The sequence below is a fragment of the Equus asinus genome, chromosome 2 (genome assembly GCF_041296235.1).
Source record: "Equus asinus isolate D_3611 breed Donkey chromosome 2, EquAss-T2T_v2, whole genome shotgun sequence".
In the NCBI taxonomy this organism is placed as follows: domain Eukaryota; kingdom Metazoa; phylum Chordata; class Mammalia; order Perissodactyla; family Equidae; genus Equus; species Equus asinus.
Window position 1 is genome coordinate 56,573,703 of NC_091791.1, and position 25,789 is coordinate 56,599,491.

General features: G+C 36.6%; 1 protein-coding gene across 18 annotated transcripts in view; it reads right to left on the bottom strand.

Annotated features, from left to right (window-relative positions):
- CTNNA3 (catenin alpha 3) overlaps window positions 1-25,789 on the bottom strand; it is a 1,499,312-nt gene that overhangs the window by 1,144,356 nt on the left and 329,167 nt on the right. For all 18 annotated transcript variants that reach the window (XM_070488663.1, XM_070488665.1, XM_070488664.1 and 15 more), the window contains one exon: window positions 4,307-4,570. In XM_070488663.1, coding sequence (XP_070344764.1) covers window positions 4,307-4,570 — 264 coding nt within the window. The remainder of the gene's footprint in view (window positions 1-4,306; window positions 4,571-25,789) is intronic.

The following is a 25,789-nucleotide window of genomic DNA, read 5'->3' on the forward strand; positions in this document are numbered from 1 at the left end:
AGAAGGAAAGTACCTCAACATAATAAAGGGCATATATGACAAACCCACAGCCAACATCATACTTAACAGTGAAAAACTGAAAGTCATTTCTCTGAGAACAGGAACAAAACAAGAGGACCCACTCCCACCACCCTTACTCAACACAGAACTGGAAGTCTTAGCCAGAGCAATTAGGCAAGAAAAAGAAATAAAATGTATCCAAATAGGAAAGGAAGAAGTAAAACTCTCACTGTTTGTGGATGACATGATTCTATATGCAGAAAACCCTAAAGAATTCACCAGAAAACTATCAGAAATAATTGACAACTACAGCAAAGCTGCAGTGTACAAAATCAACATACAAAAATAAGTTGTATTTCTATACACTAATAACAAACTAGCAGAAAGAAAAGTCAAGAATACAATCCTTGTACACTGAAAACTATAAAACATTGTTGAAAGAAATTGAAGAAAACACAAAGAAATGGAAAGATATTTTGTGCTCTTGGACTGGAAGAATAAACATAGTTAAAATGTCCATATTACCTAAAGCAATCTACAAATTCAACACAATCCCTATCAAAGCTCAGAAAACATTTTTCACAGAAACAGAACAAAGAATCCTAAAACTTATATGGAACATAAAATACCCCAAATAGCCAAAATAACCCTGCAAAAAAAGAACAAAGCTGGAGATATCACAATCTCTGACTTCAAAATACACCACAAAGCTATAATAATCAAAACAGCATGGTATTGGCACAGAAACAGACACAGAGATCAATGGAACGGAATTGAAAGCCCAGAAATAAAACCACACACCTATGGACAGCTAATCTTTGACAAAGGAGCCAAGAACATACAATGGAGAAAGGAAAGTGTCTTCTATAAATGGAGTTTGGAAAATTGGACAGCCACATGCAAAAGAATGAAAGTAGGCCATTATCTTACACCATAGACAAAAATTAGCTTAAAATGGATTAAAGACTTGAATATAAAACCTGAAACCATAAAACTCCTAGAGGAAAATATAGGCAGTACACTCTTTGACACCAGTCTGAGCTGTATCTTTTCAAAAACTATGGCTATTCAGGCAAGGGAAACAAAAGAAAAAATAAACAAATTGGACTACATCAGACTAAAAAGCTTCTGAAAGGCAAAGGAAACCATGAACAAAACGAAAAAATAACCTACCAACTGGGAGAAGATATTTGAAAAACATATATCTGACAGGGGTTAATTTCCAAATTATATAAAGAACTCATACACTCAACAACAAAAAACCAAACAACCTGATTAAAAAATGAGCAGAAGATAGGAACAGACATTTTTCCAAAGAAGATATACAGATAGCCAACAGGCATATGAAAATATATTCAATCATTAGGGAAGTGCAAATCAAAACTATAATGTGATATCACCTCACGCCCCTCAGAATGGCTATAATTAATAAGACAAGCAATAACAAATGTAGGAGAGGATGTGGAGAAAGGAGAACCTTCATACACCACTGGGGGGGATGCAAACTAGGCAGCTACTTTGGAAAACAGTATGGCGATTTCTCAAAAAATAAAACACAGAAATACCATATGATCTAGCTATCCCACTACTGGGTATTTATCCAAAGAACATGAAATCAACACTTCAAAGAGATTTATGCACCCCTATGTTCTTCACAGCTTTATTCACAATAGCCAAGACTTGGAAGCAACCCAAGTGCTCACCAATGGATGAATGGATAAAGAGATGTGGTACATATATACAATGGGATACTACTCAGCCATAAAAAAGACAAAATCGTGCCATTTGCGACAACATGGATGGACTTTGAGGGTATTATGTGAAGCAAAATAAGCCAGACAGAGAAAAAAAAACACCGCATGATTTCACTCATACCTGGAAGATAAACAAACACGTGGATAAGGATAACAGACTAGTGGTTAGCAGAGGGGTAGGGAGTGGGGAGGAGGGTGAAAGTGGTAAATGGGCATGTATGTATGGTGACACATAAAACTAGACTATTGGTGGTGAGCACAATGCAGACTATACAGAAACTGATGTATGATACTGTGCACATGAAATTACACAATGTTATAAGACAATATGACCTCAATAAAATAATTAAATTAAAAAAGGAGTCACCATTAATCTTCTACCATATTTAGACAAATAGTTCCTAAAACTTTCACATAGATACTAATAGTTAGGAATTTAATAAATTTTCACATGACTGCCGATAATTAGAAATTTAATAATGTTGGATTAGAAATGAAGAGACCTATTTAAAGATATGTAACTAAAGAAAAATCCCCCAGAAAGGTTATTCTAAATTTGAGTAAATTAAGTATCCAGTAAGTTTATCATTAAAGTAATAATGTTAGGAACAATATAGGAATTATGTTATGAGTTTAGTTTATTTTTTTAAGTTATCAGTAAAACTTTAGTAAATTTAATTGCATTGATTTCTTCATTACAGAGGAATCTGCTTCCAAATAGTCATCTCCACTAATGATAATAAGAGCAAAGATTGATTGAGCACTTACTATGTGCCAGGCACTGCTCTAAGCATTTTTATGCTTATTATTCATTATTAATTCAATGATTCTGATAACAAGTTAAGTCCTATTACCATCCCCATTTCATAGGTGAGAAAACTGAGAGTTAATAAAATAACTTTCCTAAGGCCACATGGGCAGTAAGTGCCACAGCTGAGATAGGAACCCAGGCATTTGGGCTCCACAACACTTATCCTTAAGCACTACACTACATTGCCTCCCTTTAAGCAACTACATGTCTGACTTCGGTAGCCAACGATCTTTAATATCACACTTGAATGTCTCATAAATATCCCAAACTCAACATGTTGAAAACTGAATTTCTGATCTTTCTTTCAAAACCAGCTTCACACACAGTCTTCCCCATCATAATTGATGAAAACGTCATCCATCTAGTTGCTCAACGCAAAAAAACCCCAAAACCTTATAATTATCTGTGGTAGGTAGAGAGGGGTACTGCTCATCCCCCTTCCAGGTAGGACTTGCTGCCTAGCTGTGGAAAATGAGCCCAGCAGACAGCCCCCCGCTGTCAGTTCCTTCAGAATCTGCCTTAGCTTCAAGGGGCTGCTCCCCACTCCCACTTCCTGGGGGTCATGCCCTTCCCAGGGCAGGGTGATCTGCTTCCTGTCTGAAAGTCACAAAAAGGTCTAGCTATTTCTGCCTGACAAGGTTCCCACAAGGGCAATGCTCTCTCCAGAGATCCCTGCTGATTGGTCCAGGCTTTGTGAGTCTGGCTCACAGGTCCACTTCTTCCTCTGCTCTGTCCTACTCCCTCCCTCTTCTCTTCACACATGTTAATTCCTAATAACACCTTTGTAGCAAACTCCATCCACTGTGTGCTTCTGGATAGCACCCAGCCTGCAACACCAGCCAGGACTCCTCCCTTGCTCTCAAATCCTACATTCATTCTGTCAAATCCAGCTGGCTCTACTTACAAAATTTAGCCTTGATATTCACTGATGCCACTCTAGTCCAAATTAAAATGTGAGGTGGAATGAGGTGGTACATTTAAACTGCAAAGGTGGAAGCTGTGTTACAACAATAGCCTCCTGCCTAGTTTTTCAGCTTCTCCCTTTGTTTCCCTGCAGTCTATGCTCCCCATGCAGCCTTTTAAGACTCAAGTCTCAGTGCGTCACACTTCTGCTTAAGACCTTACAATGGATCCCCTTTAAGTTGGAGTAAAAGCCAGAGTCTTAAAAAGCCTACATGGCCTGCTATAATCTGGCCCCACTGGGTCTCTGACCTCAGCTCCTATCACTCATCCCCTCGCTCTCCCCACCCAGGCACCCTGGCTTCCATGCTGTCACTTAAACACTGGGGGCATGCCTTCAAGCTTTTGCTCTAAATCTCCATCTGCCCAATTCTCTAACTTCCTTCAAGCCTTTGATAACATCTCACTTTCCCAACATAATATTCTATACCATTTACTTATCTACAATGTTACTGATTTGGGATTTTGCCTATATTCCCCTGCTAGAATGTAAGCTTCACAAGGGCAGTGATCAATTATATCACAAGCACAAAAAACAGTACCAATAATAAGTATTTGTGGAATGAGTAAATCCCACATTTCATAAGTTGATGTATGTAAAATAAAGTCATCATTTCAATCTAATTAACAATCACAATTTAAATTCACTGACTTCCTTGACAAAGATGCAAAGGAATCAGAAGTCTAATACTCTAAACTCCAACACATGGATCTGAAAACCCACTTCTATTTATGTTGATATTGGGACATCAAATCACATTTTACCTTTCTCTCAGCTTACCTCCAGCTCATCAAGGGCACTTCCCAGAGTTGCTGCCTGGGGTTCTGGCGGGACCAGCATATTCTGGATGCCTTGAGAAGCATTTGAAATTACATTGAGGGCATTCTGAATTTCTTCACAAACAGTGTCCTTGCTGGCTTTGAGGGAAGCAACATCAGAATGTTCCAAACAAGCTGAACAAATTGAATGCAAGAGGGGGGAGTTCTCCTTCAAGGAGGCCCGGGCTCCTGCAATTTCATCCCTCTGATTTGGAGATTTTAAGTCCTGAGGAAGAAAATAAAAAGAGAGTTTCCTTACAATGGGTTATGGAGAAAGATTTACACAAAGAAGCTCCATTTTTCTGCCAATATAAATGTAAAGAAAGCAGACACTAAGAAGTCTGCTATAAGTTAAAACCAAGGACATCCATTATTTGTACATTCCTTCAGATTCTGATAAAGTTCTCCAATAGGAAAGCTGAGCCAATTAGCAAATAAAGGTCACAATGGTGCAGATGAATAGCAACTGAGCAGATCTCACGTTTGTCAGTCATATCCTTATAAGGCAGAGAAATACTCTGGCATTCACATTATTAAGTGCATTATAAGAGAGCTTGAATTACAAGGATGTTGATTACCTATTTCCGTAGATGCTGATGATTGCATTTAACCTTTTCATTAAAACTAAACCAATTCAGTTAAGAATAGTAAATTGAACCTCCCACCATTCAGCTATTATCCACTCTTTTTTAGAAATACTTACTAATAAATTAACCCCAGATCTTTCTTTCTTTGACATTTATTCAACAAATAGTTATTAAGCACTTAGCATATGCTAGCCCTCGTGCTGGCTGCTGGGTGTACAGACGTGAACAATCCTATGAGGACCTTGTTTTCCTGAAGCTTAATTCCTGTTTGAGGGGACAGGGGCCTAAAGACAAACAATAAACTCAGTAAAGAAATACACAAGACAACGTCAGGTATTGATAAACGCGATGAAGAAAACACAAAAGTGAAATGTCATAGAGACTGACTTGAGAGGAGAAAGCTGCTTTAGCTTGGGGGGTCAGAGAAGATATTTCTGCAAAGATGACATTTCCAGTAAATATAAATGAAATGCATTTCAAACAGGGGGAAGAGAGGGAAGAGAAAGCCCTGTATAAGTGATAGCTAATGAACACTAGCTCAAAATACAGTGAAAAATCCTGGCAAGCGCTACCTTAACCAAGTGGGGAAAGTTAACATCATCAGTGATGTCACATGGATATTGTGTACCCCTTGACATACTGTGACATGAAGAGCACTTCACCTCTCTGGTATTCTCTCCAGAAACCCACAATCTCAGTCTAATAATGAAAAAAACAACCACAAACAAAACCAGATTAAGGAACATCCTACATGATCCCTGGGCAGTATTCCTCAAGACTGTTAAGGTCACGGAATAACAAGAAGACTGATTGAGAAACTGTCACAGACCAGAGGAGACTGGGGAGATATGACAACTAAATGCAATGTGGTATCCTGGGTTGGATGCTGGAACTGAAAGAAAACATTCAAGGAAAAATCGGTGAAGGCCAAATAAAGCCCAAAGTTTAGCTATTAGTGATGCATGAACGTTTGCCTGTTTTTTGTGGCAAATTTAAGATATTAACAATGGAGGAAACCAGGAGAAAGGTAGATGGGAACGCTCTGTACTATCTCTGCAACTTTTCTGGAAATCTAAAATTGTTAATATAAATAAAATGTTTATTTTAAAGAAAACCAATTCAAGGGAACTAAACAATAGCTTATGCATCCCACATACAATATCTCATGTAATTCTTATAAAAACTCATGACAGATATTATTCCCCATTTTAAAGATGAGAAAACTGAGGCTTACGGAGAATAAGTTCCTGAGCCAAGTAACAGAGCTAGACGGTGGCATTTGTCGTATTGTAATTCAAGTCAGTGTAACTGCTAAGCCATGATCCTGACAACTGGTATACTTTTTCCTGCACAGGAAGCCCTTATTTGCTTTCCCTTATTTGCTACTATACAAGGATGAGGACTTGTATCTGTGTAATGACTTATAGTTTATAAGGTGCTCCTAGATAGTATCTTATTGATCATCATAACACCCTTTGAAGCAGTAAGGTTGGTGTTATTAGCCCCATTTTAACTAAATAGGTGTTTAGTGTAGGGAGATTAAGAGGCTGGTAAAAGAACTGAGATCTGAACCTAAGTCTTCTGATTGCAGATCCCATGATTTTTTCACAAGACTCCGCTACCTCGGGATAATGGTGCCTGAGGTTAATAAAGGGCTGTGCTACTGTATTTTTAGTTCCTTCCTTTCTGAAAATAAAGGCTGTCTGCTACTTCGTGCAAGCTTGCGGGGAGATTAACTTCTTTACGAGACGTAGGGAGGACAGTCAGAAGAAGCTGTCAACCCGTTGTTCATACTCACTAATTACCCAAGAAAAGCCACTTTGTGGTTTCTTGGCGTGCTATGATTTGCCCCTTATATTTCTAGTCTGGGTTCTAGTTTCAGCTCTGTCATTAGCACTACGAGTGGGGTAAGTCTTCTACTCTTTCAGTGTCTGTTTTTTCCATCTGTAAAAATGGGGATAATGATACTTCTGCCAACCCTCTCATGAGATTGACTAAGCAATACATCAGAATTGGGGTATACTTGGAAAATAGTAGAGAATTATGAAAAGAGTACAGAATTACTTTCTTCCTTAAATTTATCAAACTTGGTGTACTGTTTTTGCCCCATGATGGTCTTAGTGATTTTCATACTCCCCACAATTTTATAGCATGATCTGTATTTCTCTCAGTGTGACTTAGAGGATAAATAATTTAATGTTTGAAAGGATTCACAGCTCCTTAAAGGAATAACAATAAAAAGTATAAATATTCAGAAAAAGCTGAAGAAAATTCTCTGCATATTAGAGTATAATCTAAACTAATTATATAATTCCCTCTAAAGTGACTTACCCATTATACTTCTCTATTTAGAATGGCACAGTCAACATTTAGGTAGTCTCTGAAAGGTGAAAGTCTGCGAACATATATTATTACAAAAAAGGATAAAGTTAAAAACATTATTTCTTTTACTCTGATGGTGGCTGTGTATATCTGACTGTTAATTGTGGTAACTGTAATGCTGTAGGGACTTTGAAATTTAAAAAATTCTAACATATTTTGGCTTTTTAGCCTATGCTTTGTTATCTCTGCCCAAGGCAATTACAGAATCCTTAATGAGCATGATTACACCAAAGAGCAAGCCGATAAAGCCTGTGAGAAAGGACAGATGCAGTGAACATAACAAAAATAACATATTATGGCAGCAGGTAGGGGAAAGAAAGGCAGGTTACAGAGTATGGGTAAGGGAAATTGAGAGAGCAAGACCATTTCTCCTAAAGCACATCCCAAAAGATAAATTTAATGCAGTAAATAGGCACAAAGATAAAAGAAGTAATGAATGCCATTGTTCTAAACAAGGTTGTGGTGGTGTTTGTGGTTGCTTTATTTGGCTTTAGCCGATGATACCCTGGATTCAAAGGTTCGTAGGTTGTCTATTTCCTAAAATTTTAAACCAGGTCAAAACAGGAATTAAATGGTAGGGTCAATTAGGGATTTCTCTGGATGAAAAAGTACAAAGAATTCAGCTCCTCAGGGACTGATATTTATTTAATATCTTTTTTAAAATGTTCCCGAAGAAAAAGCTCACTTGAGATTTCCAAGTTAAGGAGACATTAAATGCTTCCAGCTGATGAAGAAACACACAGATGGCATTAAAAAAGAAGACCTCACCGTCTGTGCAAGTGGGTAGCAAAATAACATATGAGTTTTAACCCTGGCAAGAGAACAAAATATATTTAGAGATTTTAAAGATCACAAAGCATAAAAATGGAGGGCTCTAAGCTATAAGTTAATTAATTCAACCATTCATTCAACAAATATTATTGAGCCCTTACTATACATCAGGCAGTGTGCTAAATGTTAGGAATGCAAAGATAAAGAGCTTATAGGTCAGAAGGGGAAACAAATTTATACGGGAGTTAAAATAGAGTTATTCATAGCATAGGGGAAAGTCCTTCACTTTAAGGGACTGAAGATTTATCAGAGGAAGTGACTCTTAAATAGTAAGTAGAATTTATTCCTGTGAACAATGCAGAACAAAACAATAAGCAAAGCAAACAGCATGTGCAAAGGCCTAAGGCATAAGAGAGAGGGAAGCATGCAGGCCACTGCAGATGGCACTACGAGTACAGGGAACCTGAGCAGAAATGATGATGAATCCAGCCAGAAAGGTAAGCAGGAGATACCTCACATGCTATGCTAAAGAACTGTGAGAGCAACGAGCTCAGGTGTGCATTTTCAAAGATTGCTCTAGCAATGGTCTTTTGAGTAGTTAGAATAAAATTGCAGTCCAGGAGACCAGGCAATTAATCCAGGGGAGAGACAAGGAGTGCCTGAACACTGAACGCTATTGCTAAGCTGTAGTAGGATGGATTCAGGAATACCTAGGAGGTAAAAATGGTGAGACTTTGTGATATTTAAGGGAGGGGGGAAGGTATTTAGAAGCATCTAGAAAATTGTTTTGGCAATTATGTACACAGTGATGAATTCACCAAGAGGGAGAATACAGAATGAATAATGTGTTGGGAAGAGAAAGGTAAAGTATATTTTGTTATCTGCCAAATGTGAGATGCCACCAGAATATCCAAATGAAAATATACTATACATGGATCTAGAATTCAGAGTAGAGTGTGGGCTGGAAACAGAGATCTGTGAATCACCAGCTTAGAGCTGGGAGCTAAAGCCATGTGCATGAAGTTTACAGCGACTTCACCCAGGATGAATGTCACAATAAGGAGAATTGGGAGTCATCATAAATTGTTTCTTGAGGATGTAAACATGGTAATTTTATGTGCTAGCCCAAAAGGCCAAATATATATTGTAAATCACCAAGAAGGACATTGGAAAATACTGAACTCAAAAAAAACAAACAAGCAATCAAAAAACACATGCACACCCTAAAGTTTACGACCTGTGGATAATTACAGTGGGTAATTATAGTCATCATGCTTTAAGAAAAGAGAATCAAAGAAATTTTTTTAAGCAATTTGGGAAAACAAGTTAACTTCTGTATCAGGGAGTTAAAAATACGGGGTCTGTTTGCCTTGAAAATGGGAAATTTTTATTGGAGGACACATGATAAAAAAATCTAAAATTCATGAATGAATTTGACAAATTGTTAATGGACTACTTTACTAAATCAAGGAGTAATACATTGAGGAAGTAGATTTTTAAATTTGACTGGAATAAATTAAAAATATATCTGTTCATATTGCTGTCTCCTTCACTTCATTATAATTCCCTTGAATCAAGCATTATAGCTTACTTATTTTGTATCCCATTATCTAGTAGTATATGGCACATAGTAGGAGTTTAATAAATTTTTTTGAAGAAACAAATAGACAAATTAATAAGAAATAAATAAGAGGAAATTAAGCTCAGAAAGGATATGAAACTTTGGATATGATTACTCCAAGAAATCAAATTTATGAAAAATATACATAATCCAGGAAGTTTGGACAAATTTATGCATGACAATGCCACAGAAAGCTAAAGAGTAAAATTAAACTATACCTATCTTTCCATTAAATGTTAGTGAAGACATTGGTACAACTACTTTGGTAAATTATTTGATAGCATCTACTGTGTATATACCCCATGACCCAGCAAATGTTCACAGAAGCACTCTCACAATAGCCTCAAACTGGAAACAACTTAATGAGAATGAACAAAATGTAGCTACATGTGACAATATGAAATATGGAATGAAAAATGCCAGATACAAAAGAGTGTATACGGTTTGATTTGACCCATAAAAGATTCAGGCTCAGGCAAAATTAATCTACGGTTTTAGAAATCAGAATAGTGGTTACTCTTGAGGCGTGATTAGAGACTAGAAAGGGACATAAAGGATCTTTTGGATTGTGGTAACTTTCTGTTTCTTCCTCTGGGTGCTGGTTGCATGACCATGTTCAGCTTGGAAAAATTCATTGAACTGTAAGCTTATAAGCTGTGCATTTTACAGAATATATTTTATCCTTCAATTAAAAAGTTTACACAAAATGAAACAAAACGAAATGTTAGTAAAGCTAAGCAAATATTCACAATCTGTCACATCTTTAGACAAAGGACACTGTTATAAATAAGCCATAGACTTGCCCTGGTGTCACATTTCCCATGATATTAAGGGAAGGATGAGAAAATTTGAGATGTAGTCCATTTGCAAGCATCTTCTACCAACTTTGAGGGCTTTTGTTAAAAAAAAAAAGAGAGAGAGAAAAAGAAATCTAAATGTTTGAAAAATAAAATAAGAGAAAGATCCCACAGCCTGGCCGTTGAAAAGGGCAAGGCTAAAGGATTTTCATAGCAAGTGATTCCATGCACCCTTGAACACACCCTCATTTCGGAGAATCTGAGAAAACTTACTAAGCTGCATTCCTGCGCAAGTGTAATAGCTCAGCAGATACTCAGCTCAACGAAGCAAAACTACGGGCAAATTCTTGAGTTTATCTTCCAGGTGTTTAAACGAAGTTTTGGGAGCTGAGAAAACCACTCTGGCAGGGGAAGGAAGAGAGCTTATAAAGAGCAGTTTTGTGTTCTTGAAACTGAGAAGATGTGCAGCAGAAAAGCCCATGGATGCTTTGCCATTCGGACCCCATTCTCGGTTGGCTTCTATCCCCCGTCCTCTCTCAGTCGAGATACTCCTGCTATCTGCTTCACTGGTCACCGGGCAGCTTCATGTTCTCCCAGAAACAAAATAGGACAAACCCTTGCTAATGTAAATGCTTTCTCCAACATAAATTAGGAAATGGAATGCTTAGCCTTAACTCAGCTGAGGGATAAAAGATGGGGAAACAAGAGCAGACTACAGAGATAAAAAGAAAGTATTGAGAAAAAAATAAAGATTGAAAAAGTGCAAGATTTTACAGTCAAAACATTATTAAGCAGCAGAGAGAGGCCTTTGCTGCTTTTCTATCCTTATTTCCCATTTTCTATTTCATATTAACAGGACAGATTCAATAAAGGAGACAATAAAAGAATTCTTCAAATGCAAATAGAAATCTGAGAAACCATATAATAATAGTATTAATATATCCCCAAGGTATGCATCCTGGGCCATTAATGCATACCTTGGGTAGTTGAAATACACCAAAGTGAATATTAATAACTCCAAAGAAACCTCCTAGGAAAATATTATTACTTAATTCTAATGCAGACTGCCATGTCAGTCAAGAAAATGTACATATAAAGTTCAGAATCGCACTATGTTCATTTTCTATCCATCTGAAGAAAATGCAATATGTGTTACATCTGTGTATTGTTTGCCTAGAATTTATATCTAAAAAATAAATTCCATCTGATGTCATCTACCATAACATTAAAGTAAAGGGAATAAATAGAAAACTACTGAGCTACTTCAGCAAGATCCAGGTACTGTACTTCATGCTTTCCTTCCATTTGTGTGTATATTTCATCACTTGATCTAATAAAACTCAAATATCCCTAAGTTGGAAAACTCTTCCTCAAAAGTATTGATTAATTAACATCTAGGAGAGTTAAGTTGGATTTTAACACCTAGTCAAAGATCAACAAATATCATTATCTTTACAATTCCTTCCCATTTAAGCTTCTGTGACTCACTTATGAGACCACCATTTTTCAAATACTCTGTTGCATCTCAGGGAGCAAACGGCATCACTTAGTCCAAATGGAATCCAAGTCCAGGGGTGTTGATGCAACTTCCTAGTTGCTAACCCCTTACATTCATGTAGTGGTTTATCCTGTTTAACACGTTTCCAGTAATTCTTTCACAAAGAATTCCATGAGGAGACATGAAAAGTTTTATTATCCCTAATTGTTAAAAGAGGAAAAGAAAATTTGTTCAAAGACACACAAGATTAGTAAAAAGTGACGGGGTGGTGATTATTTTTAAGAAAGCCAACATTTACGGAAGAACTATAATGCTTCCTATACTCAAACACTCTCTATTCACTTTTTCATTTAATGGCCCAGCTATGAATAGGCTCCAGAATTGGCTCCTGTCTCAACACTATTTCTACCCAACACTATTTGTATTTGTTGTCAGTAACTTCATCATCTGCTCCCAAAGTCTGTCAAACGACTTGTAGGGAAGCAGAATTTGCCACCTCAAGATGTTTCTCTTTGGCATGAGGATTATTTCTGGCTGGTTATTTTTTTAAAAACATCAGACATGGGAAAAGCTCTGAAAACCAAGTAGAAGCTACCTTTTGTAAGAGACATTCACTTTTGTAAGGGAGACCTCCATTTGTAAAGATGTCTCCCTCTCTGTTCCAGGAAGGAAGGGGGTGACCTTATCTCTAGAAACGCTTATCAGTGCAGAAAGGCAAGGACTCAAATCTGCATAATAACCTTACTCTTGTTTACTGTGCTTTTCTGGTGATCTCCCATAACTAACTCCTCCTACCCCTAACATCTCTTTTGTCTTTAGCTGAAGATGGCATTTAAGCTGCCAGCCTCGGCCATTTTGAGAGTTACCCAGTTTTCCTGGGTTTCTCCCATGTATACAATGTTATAAAGCTTTTTTTGATTTTTTTCTTGTCATTCTGTCTCATGTCAATTTAATTCATAGCCCAGCCAGAAGGACCTAGAAGGTAAAGGATTTGTCTTCCTCCCCCAGAAACTTTGCTATAACCCTGCTGTTCTCTGGTGGCCCAACAGAGAATACATATTTCAGGCACATCTGCCTGATGAATAATTGTATTACAATTCAGATTAAAAACATCTTCCTTAATTCAGTTTCAGAATAAGACTGATAAGAAAACCTCAGGCCAAAACTATAAGACTAGAAATTAAAGAGTGATCCATAAGGTCACTTAGATTGCTCAAAAATAGAAGTCAGAGATATATGGAAAAAGAGTGAAATTAGTAAGTATCATCTTGACTTTTTCAATTTACCTTTGATAAAGGAAACACTCTAAACATGACATTTTAGTAATGATAGCTTAATAGTTGCTTTTCTCGTAGGAAAAAACTGTTTGGCTTTTTAGTTTAATTCAACATGCTTGAAACACCTGCTGTACGGTGTGAATTTAAGCTAAGGCTATGAACTGATGTTTATTCTAAGCAGAAAGGATGAATAGGCCAGATGTAAGTCAACAGGGGGTGGTGAGGCCCTGGCGCACTAGAGTAGCTGCCCCATTGAAAAACATTCAAACTGGCCAAACAAAAAGAACCCCTGATCTCTGCTCTAAAGTACTAGCACAGACGTTTGTGGGAGCCTTATGAATGCATCTCCATGCTTTACATTCTTACCCTTCGTGTCTGACCTTGGAAGAGGTTGGAAAGATAGAAAATGCTTGTCCTGGGTTTGAGAAGCCTACACTAAGGGAAGAGGAGTGAGGCAAAGGCTGAGGAACTTCCAGGTAGGTAGTCTGCCTCATTATAAAGGAAATAGCATGAGCACTGGGGTTGGAATCCCAACACAAAAACATCCAATAACAGGAGGTTTTGAGTAGAAAAACTAATTTTACTTCAGTTACAAAATGAGAATAATAATTCTTAACTTACAGGGTATTCATGAGGTTAAATGATTTAATGTGAAATATTTTTCCAGCATTTTCCTACTTGACCTCCCTCTATGAAGCAAACTATCAGCCATATTCCCTCCTTAAAATGTTTTCCCTGTCTTCTTAGATGACAGTGAATATTAAATTTAAATTCACAGGTATTTACCTCTTTTCTGAGCTCCATATGCATTAACTCAAGTTGGATCTCAAAATAAACCTGTCTGAAATTGAACTTATTGTCCTTCTTACACTCCCCTCACCCAAATATGCCCCTTCTCCCACATTCTCAGATTGAATGGCCCCAGTATCCAGCTAATAAGAAATCTGAGGAATATCCTTGACTCTGCTATTCCCTCATCCCCACCACTAGGTAAGATCTCTTACTCTACTAATTAAATATTTCTCTAATATGTACCTTTGTTTTTGCCCTCACTACTAGTACTAGTCTAGAGGAGAAATAATTAGAGATAAAACTAAGAAAATGGTTGTGAATACAAGGTGGAGAGAACAAATTAGAGAAATATTTGGCAAGAGACAGAGCTTTTTGACTTCTACAATCTTTTCTCTATAATACCATCAGAGGAGTCTCTCTAAATTTCAAATACAATCATTATTCCCCAATTTAAGGTTTTCAAGCAACTGTTAATCCACACATACTAAAGCTCATGTTGCTTATTATAGACAACAGGATCTGACTCCAGCTTCCCTCTCCTGCCTCACTTTCCACCACTTCTTTCACAGGCACCCTTTTCTCCAGCCACATAGAATCACATGAGCTTCTACAGATGCCTTTGCATGAGCTATTGTGCAGTCTCCCACCTGCATCTCCTGGTAAATATCTATTTATCCTTCAAGACATCTTGGATTCCCACGTTCTGTCACCCACAGATGCACTCATGTGCTCCAACAGTGCTGTACAGATTAGTGCTTACATAGCACTAATCTAGCATGTATTAAACCATGACCCTTTGCTATAGTTATTCATTGACACTTCCATGTCCTTCACTGAATTATGAGTTTTTATTAGGGTCAAAACCATGTCTTAATTCTTTCATCTCCTGGGCCTTGTATAAGAGCTGGCACAGACCAATGAATTAACACCTCTCACCACTTTAAAGACATCAGAAAGCTTTGAGGGTTACTGCCATAAAATAATTTACTTTTCCATGAAATAAAATTTCTTTTTGGAAAGAAAATCACAACTACAAAAAGCTAAGATATGCTCAGTCTAGAATGGAAATGTGCTTCATTAATTGTGTTCCCAGTTAGGCTAACTGGATCTGCCTGAGAGCTGGTCTTCAAAGCGTTCTGGCCTAGGCCTCCTCGAAAAAGCTAATGATGACAGTTTTTAGCACTTATATGCAAGTATGTTATTCAGTGCTTATTGCTATGTATCTCAGGCTGTTCTAGAAAATATCTGATTTCTAAACACATTCTCCAGTGGGAAGCAAGATCTTGAACAGAATATAGGTAAAGATGTCCCGTGTTTGACATGCTTTTCATAAAGTTAAGTTAGTGCTCCCTACATTAACAGATCCATCTGACTGAGGAAAACAGAAATAACTTAGGTTAATAATCTTGCAAAGTTTTGAGTATTCTGGGATACTGATTTCAACAAGCGTTTGTACAGTAGAATTGAACTAAGAGCTGTGAGAAAATATAAAGTAAAAAGAAGCATTCGCTCTGAAATCCTCTGCTCTCTGGAAACTGTTACAAAATAATATGCTAAAATAAATAAAATGGACTAACATTGGTGGAATAGATCGGAATTCCTATAGGAATTATAAGGGAAAGCATGGGAAGGTTAAGAAAGAGAGCCAGATGAGCATGTAGAAATGCCCCAGGTAAACAAAAGCCCCCAAAAATGATGTAAAAGTCAGTTGTCTCTCCAAAAGGCATCTCAAGCAGAATATATCAAAACCCAAGATCTTGATAGTGTCCCTCAACCAGCTATTCCCATAGTCTTCACGAGTTCAATAAAAGGCAATTTTTCCAGTTGTCCAGACCGAAAACCTTGATCCTTTACTTCTCTTTCTCTTGAATCTCATGTCTGGTCTGTCAACAAATCCTATCAGTTTTACTCTCATTTATCCAGAATTTGACCTCTTATCACCTCTAGCAAATAATCATGCCACTGCTTTGCTCAAACCATCCTACATATCTCTCTGACCTCATACCTACTACTCTTTTCACTCACTGTGATCCAGCCACATGGACCTCCTTGCTATTTCTCTAAAAGCCAGACATGTCCCTACATTAGGCCATCCCATTGCTGGCATGCTCTTCTAGACACATGACTGGCTCACTCTCCCACTTCTTTTGAATTTTTACTCAAAAAATCAACTTTTCAGTGAGACCTCCTTTGGTCACCCTATCTAAAAATTCAACCAACAATTCCACTTTCAATATGCCATATCCTCTTTCCCTGCTTTACTTTCTTCTTAGTATCGACCACTAACATAGCCTATGTTATAGTTATTTATCGTGTTTGTTTTCTGTCTTTTCCAATGGAATGTAAGCTCCATGAGGTCTCATGAAAGGTACTTTATAAATATTTATTTAATGAATTAATTAATTAACACCAACCCAAATTAAAAATTTGCAATTAACTATTTGAAACATCTTACTGATCTCACATACAAAAACTTATCCCACACATATGGAAATAAAATACCAGAAAATTGTCTAATTATACCTGAGAAGACAGATAAAAGGCACAGAAATAGATAGCACAAAACTTCCTGCTCCCTTTTATCTCTCATATCAGAGACAGATCTTAGAACAAGTGCACCTGTTTATCTTAGGATTTACTTGTGGGTTTTACTTTAGGTCGTTTTTAAGGCTTACCAGAATGTGTATAGAAAGCTTCTGAACTTAAAACATAGTGGCTGTAGTTAAAAGGTCAGCTGTGTATGCCTGCCTATTAGAAGGTAAACTGTACTTAAAAATCCAGATACCTAATTAACAAAGACTTTGCCTTACTTAACAACTATAAATCGAGCACGACTCATCTACATGCAGAGTATTCACTGTTTAGTTTTTGCCTATTTAAATACTCATGTCTCTAGGAATGGCTGCAATCCACTCTGGTACATAAAATAAATTAACATTCTTACACTCTGGAGAAAAGTACTTATTTAGCACCAAATGGAATCAGCAGATGACTAAATACTCTCTTTTTCTGCCTTGTTTCTATCGTAAATACAACAGATGCAAGATGCTGGAATGTGGACAACCCCCAGAAGGTTGGTGTTTTCCTCTAATGCAGAAATAAACCATTCAAAAATGCTTTCCATATAGCATACCCAAGTCAGCAAGAGCCCCTTGGTTTCTTTATTGCTATCAAAATGACTTTATGACTAAATATATCACAAAGGCCTCCATAGTCCAAATGAAGCACAAGGCTACCTTTGATGTTAAATATCACTAAATAGCTTATAAATTTCTAGCAATGGTCGTTCATATCCAAGATAAATGACTGTCACATAAATGTTCTAGAGTTATTACAGTTTACACTAAACGCTGAACATTACCTGAATTCACAGGACACTGAGTGGCATGAGGCATGAATCTCTAAGAGATAAGTTAGTAGACTAGGACTCCTTCTATATTAAGTATGAAAATATCCTCTTACTAGGAAGACCTAGTTTTCTTCAATATCACCTCCTTCAAAAGCATAATGCACAAGGAAAATGACATCACCCTTGGTCTAATTGTCACGTTTCTCTAGCTCCTATTACCTCAATGTGAGTTGAACTTTCATTTGCATTTTTATTCACTGTTGTATTTGTGAGAAGTACATACTCAGAGATATTCAATTTCAGTCAAAAAAGACAAAAACATTCTTCAGCCTGATAAAGAGAATCTATGAAAACCCACAGCTAAGATCTTACTTAATGGTCAAAGACTAAATGCTTTCTTCCTATGATCAAGAACAAGACAGGTATGTCCTCTTTCACTTATATTCAAAATTGTACTAGAAGTTCTAATCATATAATTTAAGAAAGAAATATAAGTAAAAGGCATCCAGATTGGAAAGGAAAAAGTAAAACTATCTCTATTTGAGAACATGATCTTGTATAGAAAAAAATCCTAAAGAATTCACCAAAAAACCTATTAAGCCAACAACAAGATCAACAAGGTTGCAAGGTGCAATATCAATATGCAAAGTTAATTGTATATTTATATACTTGCAATAAATGATCTGAAAATAAAATTAAGGAAACATTTCTACTTATAATAGCGTCAAAAAATAAAATACTTAGTAATAAATTTAACAAAAGAAGTACAAGACTTCTATACTAAAATCCACAAAACGTCATTAAAGAAATTAGGAAGGCTGGCCCAGTGGCACAGCGGTGGCCTGGGGTTCACGGGTTCAGATCCCAGGTGCAGACCTATGCACCGCTTGTCAAGCCATGCTGTGGCAGGCATCCCACATATAAAAATAGAGGAAGATAGGCACAGATGTTAGCTCAGGGCCAGTCTTCCTCAGCAAGAAGAAGAGGCTTGGTGGCAGATGTTACCTCAGAGCTAATCTTCTCCCAAAAAAAGGACAATAAAATGAAATTAGGGAAGACTTTAATAAATGGAAAGACTTTCCATGTTATGGATTGAAAGACACAATATTGTTATGAGGGCAATATTCCCCCACACTGAACTATAAATTCAGTGTAATTCCTATCAAAATGCCAACTCTGTTTTTTGCAGAGGTTGACAAGATGAACCTAAAATTCATATGAAAATGCAAAGGTCCCAGAATAACCAAATAAATTTTTAAAAGGAAAAGCAAAGTTGGAGAACTCACACTTTCCAATTTCAAAACTCACTAAAAAGCTACAAGAAGGTGTGTTACTGACATAAGGATAAATATAGAGATCAATGGAATAGAATTTAAAGTCCAAAAAGAAACCCTTAAATTTATAGTCAATTTATTTTCAAAAAGAGACAAGACAACTCAATGGAGAAAGAATAGTTGTTTCAATAAATGGTGCCGGAATAATTGGATACTTATACGCAAAAGAAGGAAGCTGGACCACCAGTTCATATCATATGCAAAAATTAATTCAAAATGGATCATGCACCCTAATGTAAGAACTAAAACTATAAAACTCTTAAAAGAAAACATAAGAGTAAATCTTCATTACCTTGGATTAGACAGTGGTTTCTTAAATATGATGACAAAAGCACAAACAATAAAAGAAAAAATATAGAAATTGAACTTCATCAAAATTAAAAACTTTTTGAATCAAAAAATACCATTAAGAAAGTGAAAGGACAACATAGAGAATGGCAGAAAATTTTGCAAACCATATATGTGATGATGCTCTTGCATCTAGAATATTTAAGAACTATTAAAAATCAATAGTAAAAACACAATCCAATTAAAAAGTGAGCACAGGGTCTGAAGAGACATTTCTCCAAAGAAGATATACAGATAGCCAACAAGCACATGCAAGATATTCAATACCGTCAGGGAAATGTGAATAAACCACAATGAGCTACCACTTCACACTCACTAGTGTGAGTGTGATCGCACTATGATCACAAAGACAGACAATAACAAGCATTGACGAGGCTGTGGAGAAAACAGAACTTTCACACATTTCTTTGTAAAATGGTGCAGCCACTTTGGAAAACTCCCTGAAGGTTCCTTAAAATGTTAGTCATAGAATTACCATATGCCCCAGCAATTCCTCTCCTCAGTATATATTCAAGAAAAAAGAAAATATATGCCCACATAAATACTTATACATGACTGTTCATAATAGCACTACTCATGATAGCCAAAAAATGGAAACAACCCCAAGGTCCATCAATTGATCTATGAACAAATAAAACGGAATATAGCTACACAACGAAATATTATTTGGCAATGAAAAGTAACAAAGTACTGATATATGCTACAACATGGATGAATCTTGAAGAGTTTATGCTAAGTCAAATAACCCAGTCACAAAAGACCACATGGTATGATTTCACTTATATAAAATGTCCAGAATAGACAAATCTATAGAAACAGAAAGTAGATTAGCGGTTGCCTAGGGCAGGGGGTTGAGGAAAGTGACTGACAATGGGTACAGGTTCCTGTTGGGAGTAATGAAAATGTTCTAAAATTAGATTTATCAATCCTTGCACAACTCTGTAACTATACTAAAAACTATTGACTTGTATACCTTAAATGGGTGAATGTTATAGTAGGTAAATTATATCTTAATAAAGTGGTTAAAAATAAAGACAAAGGCATAAACATCAATATGTTATTAGAAAGAGGAGTGAAGGGGCAGTCTGTCATAATCAGCGGCGCCCAGACTTGAAGTATGCTAATACTTTGGAAACTCAGGACCAATAAGGAAAAAGAGCATGCCAAGACCAAAGGAGGTAGGGTTTGGAAAACTGTTGGCTTAAAGCATCTAAATAGGCCAGGTCATATTTCTCAACAGAAAATAATCTCAGTCTAAATTACAAATAAAGTCTCTTCTAGAATATGCAATCAGACGCCCAGTTCCCAATAGTAGGGAATTCCAGATTTGGGGGTAGGGGTGAGCAGTGTACACTTAAACAAAGATGGGAGTGGTGTTCAGCATCAGGAAATCAATCCATTCTCCATAAGATCCTCACCAACAACCTGCACGTTTGAGGAACAGAATGAAGACCCAAGGAAAAATGATGGTAGTTATTATGTGGGAAATTAGAAGCTCATCTACTGTCTTGGGTTTGAAAGAGGAAGTGTTTCTAGACCAGATAGGAGAAGGAGACAAGGAAAATGTGGAGAGGAAACAGAACTACAAGGGGCTAATCTATAGTCTGAATAGTCTGAAGAATATGATTTTGAGGAGGAGTGAGGATGACAACTAATGTGCATCCTTTCCCTCTCTCTCTTTCTCTCTTTCTGTTTCTTGCTCTTGCTCTGCTTCCCTTATGATTAGATAAAGTCCTAGAAAAGGCAAACATCCATAATGGTGGTCATCAAGGGATTTAGCTCTTAGGAGTAAGGAATGCAGAGTCATAGGAGGTAACAGGGAATGGCAATACCATAGGAGATCATGGCTGTTTCTTACAGCATTTTCTCTAACAGAGGAATACCAAAGGAAATGACAATAATGATTGATGATGACAATGATGACGATGATGATAGAGATGGAGACGAACTTTGACTAGCAGAACAAAGCAAGAAAGATTCCTGGTTCTAAACCTAAGCCAACACTGGAGGACTGGAAACTGAGGCAGTATGAGGGCCACTCAAACACCCATAGTTCATTCCTGATTGGCCAATCAGACTCAAGATCCAACATACCAGGAATAAAGTATAAGAGACATGTATTTAGTGTCTATTATGTAGATGGGAGTGTTCCAAGTGCTTTCTCTCCTTCTATGTTTTATGTATAGAGAGAAAGTTTCTTTCTTTAAGCTGCAATACTGTTCTCTTTCTTACCAATTTATTTTCAATTACATTCTCTAAATCTTTACAAGCTCCTGCGGTGTCCTTTTGAGGATTTACCTTCTTGCTACCTTTGGTATAGAGAATACTGGCAGAAGAAAAAAAGAAACCCAAAGTTGAGTTCAAAAAGGAAATGTCCCAAAGTGGCCCTCAAGATTCAGTTTAGATTTAGTTCAAAATAAATAACGACTTGTAAATTAATAAAAGGTACTAACAAGTTGCAGGATCTAAGAAAAGCCACTTAGCTAGGAAAGAGGAAGAGTCAAGAGGGAGGGATGAATCAAAACTATCACGTATTGAGTATCTATTATAGACGGAGTGCTCCAGGGGCTTTCCTTTTCCTGTGAAGTGAGAATCCTTACCACCATTCTTATGTATAATAAGAACAAAAGCACGGAAAGGTTATAACTCGTCCAAGGTCACAGAACTGCTACTATAGTCGGCACTGGAACCTAGATCTTTCTGATCTAAATCCATGCTCTGAGCACAATGCAATGGTACATCTATTAACACATCTCTCAAATTCACTTTTTTAATATATCAAGTGAGATGTCTAAATTTTGAAGTGTCACTCTAAAGTAACATAAACTTTTGTGTGGTTATTTCTATACAAATACAAAGTGGTACAAAACTATAATAATTTCGGAAATCTATTATAACTCTAAAATTCTCTAATATGTCTTAATCAAAAATATTCAGAGGGAAAATTACACAACCTAAAATCCCAACAATACTGAGACTGCGTTTCTTCTATGTATTATCATAAGCATGTAGGCTCATTGACTCTGCACATAGTGATTACTAGGTGTCAGCACTCTTATACCCACCTATATACATTAAAGGTTTCATCCTCCTAATAACCAGATGTACCATATTATAATCCCCATCTTATAGATAATATTAAGTAACTGTTCAAAGCCAAAAAGCCGGTGAGTGGTTGAGGTGAGATTTAAAGCAAAATATTCTGGCCCCAGAGCCCAGGTGCTTCACTACTAGGCTATTAGACCCTCCAGTGAGAAGTGAAAACATCCTGGTGGAGTTTCAGTGTTTGAATTCCTGCACATTTTCTCATTTGATCCCATTATATTGTATTCATTACATAGATTAATAAATTAAGGGAACAAAGGCTTGTTTAATGTCATACAGCTATCAAGTGGCAGGAAACCCATCTCATTTTTGCAACACACCATGAGATTTTGCTTTGTGAATTGCTACCACTGAAAATAAGCAGCAGGGAAAAACAATTTAAATATTATAGAGATTATATAGATAGTAATAGATACAATAGATAAGAGAGGTAATGAGAAGAGCACCAGGAAAACTGTAGTTTGTCTCCTTTGAAATTTTCATACACTGTTAAATTCCATTCTCTGCTCTATCACAGAACAGGGCCAGATTCTACTAAGACCTTAGAAGCTTAGAGATTTAAGCTACTTAATTATACCATTAGGAAAAACGTTATTTGCCACCGCCTTTCCTGTGCTTTGCTGTCTTTCTTTAATTTGGCATCAATTAATTTTTTTCTGACTGCATCGATTGTTCACTGAACTGGGAAACCTACTCCTGATACTAGAGAAGTAATGCTTCGTCATCCTGATTTTATGCTAGGAATTTGCTTCAGTCTGAATTGTTAATCACCTGAATTGCCTTACCAAATGACTTCTTTTGATCCATTTGACAGGTAAAAATATTGGGGCATTAAATTTATATTTATTATTAAATTAACAATAAATATAGTCCATAAAAACACACGTTCCTTTAGATCACTTTTTGGAGAAAGTAACGGGACACATAAATCTGATCATTATTGGATGTTTATCTGAATGAAGGAATACCCAATAAGGACGACAGTTTTTCCCTAAAATCTTTTTATCCCTACATTCAATTAAATGACACAAGATGCAATGCTCTAGAAATTTCCTTAGGGTTAATTATCTGGGAATTTAACATTGCTTTGAAAAGTTTCCAAGTGATGTTAGGCATTCAATTTATTTCCCACCAGGAAGAAGAAACAGAACACAATATAAAATATTCAATCTAAGCTTTAATTAAGATCATTTAAGATCAAATAAGGGAGGTGACAGAGCAAACAGGGAAAAAAAACAGCAAAACCTCAACATCATGGACATTGAACATACCTAGCGGTATTTTATAATGAAACTCAGAATAAAATCAACTTAAATGTTTAAGAGTTAAAAAAGAGTTTAGTTAAATAAAAGAGACTTAAAATGGCAAAAAGCAAGTTCTGTTTATTAGTGTTTTCCTTTAAATTAAAAAAGAAGAGGCATCCTTGCTAATATTTTATGCTTACGTATGCACTTGCTTACTTAAGAGCTATACACTTTACCAGTTTCCAGCTATAAACATGCTCATAATTTTAGAATTCTGACAGTGGATAATCATTTTATAACTATACAACAGTCTCAAACAACAGTTATCTAAATAGTTTCTTGAATCATCACGTGATGCTTACACAGCTGGGCTTTTGAAGACCAGCGTGTGAGTGATAATTGCATAGCTATAATTCTGAGCCTGTTGTTTTAAGAACAAGCAGGTTCTTGGGGAGTTAAAGATGGGGTTTGGGGCTTTTTAACTCAAAAGATAATCTAGAGAATAAAGTGTATAAAGGCTCCTAGAGTGCGACACTGAAAGCACAAATTCCAGTTTCAACTAGAGAAGGCAAAAGCTAATGTTCTCATTGCCACATTAATTTTCTCACATAATACCTGGGCATTGTTCTTGCTTCTAATTACGTTCCCACATGAACGCCTTATTACATATAATGTGGGAAATATTACAGTGAGATATCTTGTGTCTCTTGGCTTGTGTTTGTTTTATATTTATAACCCTAATGTTCTACAAGGTGAGGTTTTGTATCTAATAAGGATGCTCCAGTACATGGACTCTGATCCCCCAAACACAAGGAAAAAAGCTTCTCTTAAACAGTGGGACGACTAGAGCTTCAGGCAGGGTTGTTTCTTTTTTTCCTTTTTCATAATTCTATCATTTATTCATTCATTCAATCCCCTATTTTTTTCATACATGATTTTTTGTCTTGTTTTGTTAGAATAGTTGGTTAAGGAGAATGGAATTCGTTCTCTAGTTAAAAGCAATAATGAATAAAGAATATTTCAGAGAACATAAACTAAAATATAGAATTGAGGTTTTATGTAGACTTCTGTAAATTCTCCAGAGCTTTTCTGAAAGAGAGAAGAAGAAATGTTCAGGTATGACTTTCAGGACCTGAAAAGTAATAACTTTTCAGACTCCACTTACATCATCACAAAGTTTAACAAAACTGACTCAAATGCCCAAGAACTCATGAAGTCATTCATTCCCTCAATATGTATTAAGGGCCTACTGTGTGTCAGACAACTGCCAGGAAGCTGAGATACAGAGATTAACAAGGATAAGCCCTTTTCCCTCCATAAATGCAATCGCTCTTCAAAACTCAGGGTTTCATCACTCATTTCAACAACGATTATTTCTGAACGTATTTTTCAAAATGCCCAAATTTTCATGAACTAACCACACCTAAGTTTCCAACAGTGAATACTTAGCAATCTTTCATGGCATTTTTGTTATCCTGCAATTTTTTAAATCTTAAATGATATCCAGTTTATTATATCCCTTTTCATGAAAATCAAAGCCCCATTGCTGAATGGTCCTTAAAAATCAGTCAGTTTTTCAGTAGAAAACATTTAAGCATTCATTGCATCAATATGGCCTTAAATATGTTCTCTTTTAGGCCAAGTATTGTTTTTGGACAAGAGGTGTTCAACTATTCTGTCAAGAATACTCTCCAAAACATACTTAAAATGTTCACTTTTTTAGCTCTCAGCTACATACTACTACTATAACCCAAGTTCCCATTCTGCAGAACCTAAACATCCCACAGAATGAAACCTAACATATTCAGTCTTCAGTGTGTCTCTTGGTTGTCTCTTCATGTTTTTACCCATAAAGATTGGTGACAGGGGCTGGCCCAGGTGTGCAGCGGTTAAGTGCACATGTTCTGCTTTGGCGGCCTAGGGGTTCACCGGTTCGGATCCTGGGTACGGACCTACACACCGCTTGTTAAGCCATGCTGTGGCAGGTGTCCCACATAAGATAGAGGAAGATGGGCATGGATGTTAGCTCAGGATCAGTCTTCCTCAGCAAAAAGAGAAGGATTGGCAGATGTTAGCTCAGGGCTAATCTTCCTCAAAAAAAAAAAGCTTGGTGACATATCTTTACAACACCTTCTTTATCAGCCTGAGGACTCAAGCATAAATCTGAAACCTCAAATCTCAACCTCAACCCTAAGAGTATATTATGCAAAAACAAATAATGAAAAAAAGTGTTTAGAATTAAAAGATCTGGATACAATCTTGCCTCACCTGCTTCCCAGCAAGACAGCAAGACCTTGAACAAATCATTCATCCCAGAGGCTTAGATCACTTGACAAAGCA